The 12,163-nt window shown below is 33.6% G+C and overlaps 1 protein-coding gene across 2 annotated transcripts in view; it reads right to left on the reverse strand.

Moving 5' to 3' along the window:
- LOC111487005 (auxin efflux carrier component 4-like) overlaps nucleotides 1–2,562 on the reverse strand; it is a 4,062-nt gene extending 1,500 nt beyond the window's left edge. Inside the window, exons 1-3 of one of the 2 annotated variants that reach the window (XM_023134207.1) lie at nucleotides 1,018–2,562; nucleotides 646–916; nucleotides 389–474 (exon numbers count right to left, since the gene is read on the reverse strand). In XM_023134207.1, coding sequence (XP_022989975.1) covers nucleotides 389–474; nucleotides 646–916; nucleotides 1,018–2,284 — 1,624 coding nt within the window. In that variant the 5' untranslated portion in view covers nucleotides 2,285–2,562. Of the gene's footprint in view, nucleotides 1–388; nucleotides 475–645; nucleotides 926–1,017 lie in introns of both variants that reach the window. The other variant, XM_023134206.1, reaches the window with a different exon arrangement.
- Nucleotides 2,563–12,163: the final 9,601 nt, after the last annotated feature.

Here is a 12,163-nt window from a genome sequence, read left to right on the forward strand (position 1 = left end):
AAAAAAAAAAAAAAAAAATGCAAGAGAATCTCCATTCTTTCCCAGCCTAATTTCCAAACAAAAACTCATAATATCATCCATCTCGTACCGCCTAATTTAAACCGAACTTAACTCAACTGGTTATAATTCATGCTTGATCTATGAACTATGAACGCAGATTATAAAACAAATCAATTCTCAGAATACCTTTTTTTCTTTTTCTTCCTCCTTGTAATGATTCAATCAAGTTTCTCTTCAATTATTGGGATAATTACGTGACAGCATGATCACACAGACCAAAAGAACTAGTGATATCTTTATTTTCTATCATTAATTCTTAGTATTTTCTTCTTCTTTAGAATGATGCTTAGTGAAACGAATACAATAAATAAAGAAAACGACTACTCACCTAAGCTAAACATAGCCATTCCAAGTCCTGTGTCAGAGAGTATGGAGATTGATTTCTCTATTATTTTCGGCATGGCCACATGCCACCTGCAAGTTTTTTCATCACAGCCCAACAACACAGACAACTCCATGAACAAACAATAAATACAGAACAAATTTCATAGACAATCCACGAACAAGAGGGAACACAATTAGTTCAAATGGAAGTTTCAATCTACTGTAATTAGATCAAAGGGAATTGATTAATTTTAGTCTTACCGGAATGAAATCAGCGACCAGATTAAACCGATGAGGCTTGAATATGTGTTGGGGTTTCTGATCAGCTTCCGCCACACCATGATTAGAATCAGACGGGTCATCACACTCGCCGGCGGCATTAGTTTCGAGTTCCCGCCGTCTGGACCTCCGCCGGTGAATTTTCCGTGGAGATCACCGGCGGAGCCTATGGGATTCTCTTTCTGATCATCTCTTTCCTCTTCCCCTTCTTTGCCGGTGAAACTAAAGGTTTCAGCTACATAGCTCTCGGTTTCTGGAACAGCTTCACATCAGAACGACAATGGAAAATTATTAATAAACTGGAATTTGTGGAGTTATTGAGATTGAAGGATAAATTACATTAGTATTCATTACCTTTGTTTTCACCGTTTTGTGGATGATCAGCGACGAGCATCCGAATCTCTTTGGCGCCTTGATCAGACCGTCCAGATTGCTCGGCTCCGGCAAGCTCATTCCCAGCTAAAATGTGGAGCCCACCACCGCCTTCAGAGACTGGAGAAGCACTTGAACTCCAAACGAACATGTGTAGCTCCTTTGCGTCATGGTTAGCTTTACTGTTCTGTGGCTGTGGCTGCGGTGGCGGTGGCGGTTGCTGGTGCTGTAGATGAGACGGCGGTGGCGGCTGAGTGATTTTAGGGGTTTTGGTGAACTCCGGGTTCGGAACCGGGTAAGACGAAGGCAGAGTTTGGGCCGGGTAAAATCCGAACCTCGGGGAAGCCGTCTGAGCCTGAGAGGCAGAGTTCTCCTCAAAATTAGACGGCCTCGGCGTCGGACCTCTGGAGGATTGAACCGAATACAAATCACCAGGTCCGAAGTTCGACAATCGGCCTTGAAACCCCATCATAGAGTAGAAATCGGAGTGGTTGAAATTCGAACCTCGAGGAGTAGGGTTCCGAGAAGAATTCAAACTGTAAATCTCAGCGCCCGTGAGATTGGACGGCCTCGGCGTCAATGCCGGAAGAGAACAAGGCCCGAGAGAGCGTCGAGAGGCATTGGATTTCCTCACCGTCACGTGAAGTTTTCCATCGTCCCCAATCTCTGCATCAGTCTCCAGAAAATCCCTCCCATCCAGCGAAACAACGTCCGAATCAACTTTAAAGGACACAATGGAAGCAGCCGTCTCGGGGAACTGCTCCATGATGAGAATCTTCGCACCACGATACTCAAACAGAAAAAGCAAAAGCGTGTACCAAATAATGCACTGCAACACAACCACCTGCACCATCAGGCTCCCACTGTACTCGCCGTACATAGCAATCAATAAAGGAATCCCCATCACAAGCGTATTTGGAAGCGTGGAGAGAGAGAAAATGGTAATCATCCATTCCAAGCTTCCATTCTTCGTGACATTAGTCCAAATCCCAAGAAGAAATAGCATAATGATCTTCTGAAGCGTATCAGCAGCGATGAAACGGAAGTTCATCGCGTAAGGATTATTAGAAGAGATAAAATGAAAGGAGAGAAGAGGAACAGCGAAAATGGCGACGAAACGGTTGATTCCAGAGCACTGATCTGGCGTGAAAATCTTCCACCACCGGACAGAGCCGTAAGCCAAAATCATGGCGACATAAAGAGGAATAACAGCCGTCAAGACGGTGTAGAGATCCTTCCATGAAATCATGGTGGATTTTGTCAGTGGCAGTGGAGGATAAATTAGAATAGAAGGGAAGGGTAAAAGTGGAAAGAAGAAAAATAAAAGAAGAGGAAATTTCAGTTAGTTAACTAACTAAAACGAAGAAGGATGGGAATATATGTCGTTCTGCACCGATCGACTGCTAAGCCTTCTGATAGGAACTACGAGAAAGGGAAGGAACGACAAGACGTCAAAAAATAATAAAAGAAAAAAAATATAAAAAGATTTTTTGATTTTTTGATTTTTTTAATTTTTAAATGGAGGAGTTTGGAGAGAGAGAGAGAGAGGAGAGCGGAGAGGAGGGAGAGAGAGTGGAGGAGTATATATAGGGGAGGCAACTGACGTTCTTCTGGTTTCAAAATGAAAGTTAACCGCCTACTATGGTTACTTTAACTCAACTTGGGTTATATGGGCCCTCCTTTACACAAGTGGCAGTTTCCATGTGGGCTCGCCTTTCACTGACGTGGATCCCTTCTTTTTAAAAAGTATAGAAATTAAATGGTTACGATTTGATAAAAATTTAAAATTAAAAGCTTTTTTTTAATAACGAGAATTTTCAATACATCAAGGATAAATTTAAAGTTCTAAACGTTTTATTTTTTAAAAAATGGTTTAAAATATTTAATAATTTAAATTTTGAAACACTATATGGATACATTATTTTCAAAAAAAAAAAATTAAACGATTTTTTTTTTTTTTTTAAATGTGAAGTTTGATTAAGATATTACTATAGCTCATTATACAATCTAAATATAAAGGCATTAGGACCACTAAGATTCAGCCACGTGGATTGAACAATTTTGCACCTTTTGATTCTTTTTAAATATATTTTTTTAGAAAAATATATCATTTAGGTTTTTTTTTAAAAAAAAATTAATGAGTAAAAATAAAATTATAACAGGTGAGTGTCAAAGTTAAATGAGATTTTTTAGACACAAACAAATGTGAAACACAATGTACCAAATGTATCTATTAGGGAGAGGTTTTCACACTTTTGTATTGAATGTTCGTTTCTCTCTCTAACTAATGTGAAATCTCATCACAAATTACAGAATAATAATAATATTATTTTTGTAAATCAAAAGGAAAATAACCAAAATTTTTACTATACCATTATGAATGTGAGGACACTGATGATAGTTTTTAGTTCAAAATAATCATTTTTGCAACGTTCGTTTCTAGGATTTGAAATTTAGATTTGACACTTAATGACCTAACATTCTTCTACGACATGGTCATGTTACCTACTAATCGCTTTTTAAAAGTAAAGATTGTATTCACGTACTAATACAAGTCCTTTTAACATGTTTTGTTTTTATTAACATACCTCCAAATTCTTAAGAGATCACCCAACATAAAATTACTCCAAGTAAATCACGCTTAATCATGATTGAGCTACCAAAAAGGAAGGTGCACATCACTTCTAATTCTTTTAACCATTTCTTACTCATCCTATCCTCAGGATTAATTTCATTTGGATATGGATTTAGTTTATTCATGTATCGTTTTTATACTCGGATGTCACAATTTCATGAACTAACTAATAAGTATTTTTTTCAACCTATGATATGATATCTAAGAATGTTGTACTTATGAAAAATGCTTTTATCCCAACACTATTTGATGTGAGACACGTGGACTTCAGAGGGACTATATAATAAAAGATATTATAAAAGATACATGCTGTGAAATACTTGTGTGTTTTTAAACAAATTAGGACTCATTAATTTTATTTTTTATTAAAGTTTAAACATTTTTATAATTAAATCCTTATTGGCATTAAAGGCCAAGAAAAGAACATCCACGCCGTTCATGTCGTGTTTAAGCAATAAAATTCTTGGGCCATTATTGGGCTTGGTTTGGGCTTTACAAAACATCAGTCCATTGTTGAAAATATTATCATATATTATATATAAAGCTTTTATACCATCTGTTTTAATATAAATTACAATATCATAATTGTATTTACAGTTAAAACATAGATAAATAATATCATCTTATTAAATAAAAATAAATAAAATTATTTGATGGGCAATCCTATCGAGATTTATCGATATGTCCTTTTTATTATTATCGTCTTCCAAGACATTACTCAGAGGAATTTTGTGACATTATAAATTTGTGGTAACTTGGTTAGTAAAAATAGAGTTATTTTAATTAAAATATTTTCTAAATATTCATAAAGGATTGGAAAAAAAAAAAAAAAAAATTTAGAAAGCATAAAAATGTTGGAAAGGAGAAATAATTTCAACCTGCCTGTTAAGCAAATCTCCTTGATTTCTTCTTCATTGGGTTTCAAACAACGTTGATTTCCCCCAACAAAATTTAAAAAGCTTTTGCATTTCCAAATCTTTATGTTTCATTCTTTCAAAATAATAAATTGTTTTTTTAAAGGGTTTTGTTGAATTTAAACATGGTTTTTTTTAATTTATTTTTAAATAAAATAAATCACTTGAACCAAGAAAAGAAAAAATGAAAAAGCAATTGGAGTGAGTGATATGATCTTGAGAATGATTTTGTTTTTGGAATTTAAGCTTTTAATTACTTTTTTCAATTGTAAGATATTATATTTTCCCCCTCCATTTTTAATGTTTTTTTACTTGTTTTTTAAATATATATAAATAATAAGGTGATGTTTTTAAAAAAATAGAAAAATAAAGAAATTGATTTATGAGATAGTAAATAGATGGTTTATATTTTGAGGTAATTTTTTTAAAGGGTTAATACAAATATTTAAAATCCAAATGGTTTTTATTCTGTAAATTTTTGTTAAATGGAAGGGTATTATTGAAATAATTTTTTTTATTAATTTAATGAAAATGAAAGGGTTGAAAATAAAAAAATTTGGAAGTATAATTAAATGGGAAGCAGGAAGCCCAATTTATGGAAGAATATTAGTGAGGCAAAATCTAAAATTTTGGAGTTATTATGAGACCATTTTCACAAGCAATCTCGTAGTTAGGGTTAGGGTTAGGGTTATCCTTTTCACACGTGAGCACACAAAATGTTGACTCCATTCTCGAGGTTTGACTTTCGTTGAAGATTGAGTCATCAAAAATATAAATTAATTTAATCAATTTATTATGAAAGAAAATAAAAATAATCTCAGTTACCAACATCATCTTATGGGAATTGGGTGACCCTCCACGTGAAAGAACATTCTTTTATCATGGTGTTGCCTATTTCAAACTAATTAATTTCCATTTTTTTTAATTACTAGCTTTTTTTAAAAAAAAAAAAAAAAAAAAAACTAAATAATAATAAAACCCAAATATATACGTATTTTAAAATCCATCATTTTATTATGTCATTGGGTAGAAATTGTATAATATATATATTTTTAATAACTTTTTTTGGAAGCTATGTTTGAGTTTCATATTTCTAACTAAAATAAATATTATCCAAATACGAAGTTAGGAATATAATTCTATGAGATGAAATATGCTTATTTTTATATCTGGTAAGTAAATGAATAGTTTCCTTAAATATTGATTTTGAGACTTGAACAATGAAGTTTACCATGACAATGACAATGACTTGAGAGGGACTTAGCTTATTATTGTATCATAATCAAATTGTTCATAAAAGATTCAATGAAAAGCGTAATTATAGGGTTAAAATAAACTTTAGACTTTATTGCAATTATGAAGAACTTATGAATGATAGTGACATACCCAAATTTCAAGGCATCGAAAGATTGAATGTGACTAACAAACTATGAAATGTAGGATGAATGTATGAGAAGATAATGGAAAATTGCCATAAAAATATCATCATCGTTTACAATACCAAGGTAAAATCAAAGACATGTACCTATGTTTGTTATGTTCATTTAAAGAGGGAATGGTAACGACGTACAAAATAGGTGTACAAAATAAGTAATGTGGAATAGACATACGTTCCTTTATGACTCCTGACCTCTCGAGCACCCCTTTGCCTCTACTAGCATCATCAATCACTTGAAAAAGAAAATGTAGAAATGAATGAGTATATAAATATACTCGAGAAACAATCTACATGTTTATTCTCATTGCATCTTTGATCTAGTAGGAGACCATGAGCCTTCTCTAGGTTCTAGGTATAATATTCTTGTTGTGCACATACTTAAGTAGCTAGCTTAACTTACACAACAGTAACTAAGGTCCAGTGTTGAAGCACTACCTCAGAGAACACTCTCTCTAACAAGTGGGAACAACATGGCAAATGCCAACCTACTCTTCATCCATGGGAGGTAGCTTGCGAACCCATCCACAGACTACGGAGTCGTCCAAGGTCAGAAGCACCAACTCTACTAACTACCTGCATGATCAACATCCTCCCACAAGACTATTCCATCGTGTATGGTAATCCAACCAAACTCTCTCTTAGACCTCAAGCCTAATTCAATGGTACCGTACCAGAGTGGAAAAGGACATAGAAGCTTTGTAGACACTAGAGCGGCTGCTATTGGCGTACATGCTACTTTTATTTTTCTCTAGGGCCACCGTTGTAGTTTTCTAGGTCTATAGGAAGTTTGGCGGTCTTGACATGGATTCACGTCTCTAGGTATTCTTAATTTGGACTCTCCGAGTGTGGATCAGTTACAAGCATTAGGGTCTCACCTGTTAAATTTAACATAATTGAATTCTACTTGTCTCTGTCCTTAAACATTTCATATGCATTCCAATTTCCTTTCCACCGTTATTTTGAAACATTTGAAATGATAAAATGTTTATGATTTTTCTACAAGAAAATAACTCCATGTGTTCTTGAAAAATTATCTACAAAGTACAACAAATACTTTTTCGGGCTACTTTAACCCGGTGAAATTGGACCACATAGATCTGCATGAACAAGGCCCAATTTATCAGTTTCTCTCCATTTACCCATTTTTGAAAATGAAGTCCGATGTTGTTTATCTTTCATATATGCCTCACAGGTGGTGTTTGAAGCTACAATTTACGGCAGACCTTTCACCATGTTTTTATTTTTCAAGGTGCACAAGCCTTTGTAGTCGAGATGACTATAACGATGATACCAAAGTGTTGACTGATCCGTATTTGAAACTTGGAGGTATCTTTCTTCATTTTTTGGATGGTTCAGGAAGAAAAATGAATAGCTGATCTGCACTTAAAATTGACTCTATCAGTTTTCCTATTTGTGGAGGATAAATGCTACATAAACCATTTTTGAACAACATTGCTACTCTTTTTTCTTGTAGTTGTCCAATGATCAAGAGAGTATTTTTTAGTTCAGGTACCCAAGACACATTACTAATAGTGTAACGAACCCCATGCAAGGTTAAATTCACTACACCCTTTCCAATAACTTTCATACTTATATTATTTTCAAGCTTGACAGTGTGGGAAAAGGTCTTGTCTATGCTTGAAAACGTATCCAAGAATCCAACCATTTGCACACATATGGTTTTAGCAACCAGAATCCAAGAACCAAGCATCACTCTTTTTTTCTTCACGTCTTTCATATGAGTCATTTATAGCATTTCATCTTCTTTTTCATAATTCAATTCCTTATTCATCTTTGGACATTCATATTGAAAAGAACATAAGTCATGCTACCTATAACATTTAAAAGTTGAAAGTTGATCTTCCTCTTCCGCGTCCTTTGCCCCTATAAGTTCCTCTTCCTCTGATACTTATTTCTGTTCGACTTTTGACTTTTAGAACTTGCTCCTCTTCATTAATGCGGATCTTCGAAATTTTTGTTCATGCACCACTAATGAACTTTGTAATTTATCAATGGACATGTCATCAGTATCTTTAAATTCTTTGAATTCCTCAATGGATACTACAACATAATAAATTTTTCAGCTAGGGTACGCAAAAGTTTTTCTACTATTTTCTTGTCTGAAATATTTTTCCATTACTTTTCATGTTGTTGGAGATTATCATCACTCTTGCAAAATAATCTGTGATACTTCCATCATTCTTTATCTATAGGATCTCAAATTCTCTCCTTAATGCATTAAAAAGAGATTTATTCACTTTTTGGTTTTCACCAAACTTTCAATTTCCTCAAACAAGGAGTTTTCGAAGAGGCCTTCACGCTAGTGGCTAGACTCAACACTATGAGATTGATTCTTGTGTTTTCAGCTCAACACAAGCAAGAGACTCATTAATTGAACGTCAAATCGATGTTTCTAAATGGATTCAAGAGGAAGTGTACATTTCCCCCCTAAAGGGTTTGTCACCAAAGCTAAAGAGCACAAAATGTGCAAGTTATCAAAAGTCTCTATGATTTTGCAAGCACCAAGGCATGAAGCATATACTTAGACAAGAGCTTGAAGAATCTCAATTTCACGAACTTCTTGTAAGAGCAAGCTATACAATAAGTCAATGAGCTGAAGCACTCATCGTTGGCATGTACGTTGACGACTTGATCATCACTAGTACAAGTGTGGAAGACATTAAAGATTTTAAGTATAAAATGAATAAAGAATTTAAGATGACTAACCTCAAGTTACGCACGTACTCTTCACCTTAGGTAAAACAAAGTAAAAAGGGAAAATAAAATAAAAGGAAAAATTCACTGAATTAAAAGGAAGAGGGGGAAAAATAAAAAGAGTTGAGTAAAAAAATATTTAACCGGAAGAGAAGAAGATTTGGTGAGCAGAAGTGGGACCCATCATATTATTTTAATATCTTTCCTAAAAGAATAATAATAAAAGATGAGATCTTAATTAAAAAAAAAAAATTATATATCCATATAAAACATTTCAAGATTCTACTCACAAAGTCTCTGATAGTCGCATGAAGTATAACAGTTGGACCATTGTAAAATTTAAAGAATTGAAATTAAAATTGGTATCATAGTTCATATAGGTTAATTTTGATACAAAGAACAAAATCAAACTTTCTTAAAGGATAGATCGGTGACACCAGCCTGAGCTAATCAGGTGAGTGATCTTACTATCGGCATGATTATATTTGATGTTGACACGTGTCCCGTGGTTCTACACGTGTCATATATATTGATATGTGTGAATTGTTTATAGATTGATATGTTTATGATATGATATGTACATGTTATAATATTTGAATTGTATGATAATACTTACGGTACGATGTGTTCAATGATATGTTTGAGATAGGATACGAGAAGGATGTACTAAACATAATGTGATGATAGGAGTAATATCTGTTCATGAAACGTTAAGGCTAGGTTACATATCGAAGTGCTATGGATATGAAAGATTGATAAAACGATATGGTCATGATCAATTGATAAAAGAAAACGGTTAGGTTTATGGGTAGGAAGGGATAAGATTATGATAAATTGATAGAACGATAGCATTAGAATACGTTCTTTTAACGATGTGACTGTGATATGTATAAGAACGCTAAGACTATAATAAGTTAGGGAACGATATGACCACAAAATATTTACGATATGATATGATTATGGTACGACATGTGAATGACGGATATATATGTATATATGTTGTGATATGATATGAAATATGTTATGTTACGAGATATGAGATAAATTGACATGTTTGTAATATTATATGTTGTGATGTGATAACATGATATGTATATGATGAAATGTTATATTAAAAGCATGAAATGTTATGTTATATCTCATAAATTGTATGTATACAGCATGATATGAATGATATGAAATCACAATAAATGACATTAAATATAACCGGTTAGAATTATGTATGATATGAGAACGGAGAAAAGAGAAATGATATGATATGATATGACTGAAAAACGATAGCGAGGTTATATTTAATAATGTTGAAAACAAAAAATATTGGGATCTCATGCATTATGTGTGCTCATGCTGTAACGACCCTAAATTTTCACATACTCAGAGTCGCTACTAACGTCTTATACTCATCTATAATGCGGAAATATAACTCTTACATGAACATAATTTATAACGTAAACTTCAAAAAAACGTTTAAAACAACTTTTTCTTTGGAAAACACAGCCATGGTCTTACGTGTTTAAATATGAAATACTAAAATTTAGAGAAAACAAAAAGCAAATACAAAATAATTTAAAACAATGAAACGCAAAACAACCTATTCTAACTTAAGACTAGAAATTTAAATATGAATCTACCCTATGCACGTGCCACAGTCTCTACTCGCAATGTCGCCGTCCTCCGTACAAGTGTGCCTTGCCTTGACTTGACTTGAAAAATGATGTGGTACACGGCTTGAGTATTTCAATGAATACTAAGTAAGTGACCCCACTATAAGGGGCCATGCAAATGCAAACACATGCAATCATGATTTAGGGACCTATCTCTAATCATCTTAAGAGTGGCCTCTAGTCTCGAATAAATTGGATGTGTAGTACTTCCCTACACATGACTCACACGTGCGAGTGTGAATCCTCAGGGCGCTTGCACACCCCCTGGACCCTCTGGTCAAGCTAATCTGTAGCGACGTTCGGAGGTCAGCGGAACCCCATATTGTCATGCACCTCATGAACACCCTCATCTGTGTGCATTCGCACCTGTGCGTATTCGCGCTCATCATACGGTGCGCGTCCGCACTCATCATCTCTAAGGGAAGTAGCCCTATGCTTATGAACATACAATATGCATGAGATCCCTCTAAGTCTAATTATACATCCCTTCTGACACAACCCACTAGTCTCATCTATTTGTTACACTATGTAACACGTGCTCGTGGATATTTACATTAATATCATCTTCATACTCTTAGGGTTGTGTCCTATGTCGATCTAACGACATGATGCAATATGGCAAACAACATCATAAGACATGTTCAACATGGAAAACATCATCATGCTAATAAAATCGTCATGCATACATCATACTCATCATACAAGCCAGGTACGTCATGCATCGAAACATAAAGAACGTACACTTAACATAAATTACAACACAACGTCATACTCATACATCATCATAATTCAAACAATCTTTAGCCTATCCTATAGTAAGGCCACTTACCTGATTAGCTCATAATGCTGTACCAATTTATCCTTAATAAAGTTCGATTTTTGCCCTTTGTATCCAAGTCAACCTATATGAATCCATGTCATCAATTTCACGTTCAATTCTCTAACTCCTACAATAGTTCATGTGCTAGACTTCATGTGAGCATTAAAAACTTTGCATGAATAAAGTCTTCGAAAGTTATAATATACATCTATATATATATATATATATTCTAAAGATTTCATTTTCTATTTTTTTATTTTGAGTCGCTACTTTCTTATCTTCTAATATTTCTTCTGTGCTCGATTTATTTCTTATTTTTTTTTTTTTAATCAAATTCTTAATCATATTATTGGTGAATTCCAATCCTTACTCCCTCTTCCCTCTTATTTTTCTCTTCCTGTTTTGTATTTTGGTCTCTGTGTATTTCCTCTCTTCTTCCTTACCTGTTCTCTTTTATTTATTTTTTTTCTTCTTTTATGTATTTCCTCAGTTTTATTTTTATTGCTCTCTTTATTTATTTATTTTTCTTCTTTATGTATTTCTTCCTCTTAGATGAAAGTGTCCTCATTAATTAAGTTACGGAAAGTTCATGAATTTATAATCTAAGAATATACTCTCCATTGGTATGAGGCCTTTTGGGCAGTCCAAATCAAAACCATGAGAGTTTATGCAAGAATATCATACCATTGTGGAGAGTCTGTTCGTCTAACACCTCCCTCTTTCTTTCCTTTTTTTTCTTTTGAGTTTGTTAATTCTCTTCTCTATGGTCTCTTGTTTTTTGTATTCTAATTAATTCTTCCTCCAAATCTTTCTGGGTATTTTTTTTTTCTTCCTTTAATTTTGTTAACATTTAAAATTCACACTATGAAAAATAAGTTTTCTTTCCAAATTTTTCCTTTTTTATTTAGTTGTTAATTTTTTTTTTTTTTTTTTTTTTTTTTT

This window comes from Cucurbita maxima, unplaced genomic scaffold, assembly GCF_002738345.1.
Source record: "Cucurbita maxima cultivar Rimu unplaced genomic scaffold, Cmax_1.0 Cma_Scf00012, whole genome shotgun sequence".
Classification (NCBI taxonomy): Eukaryota; Viridiplantae; Streptophyta; class Magnoliopsida; order Cucurbitales; family Cucurbitaceae; genus Cucurbita; species Cucurbita maxima.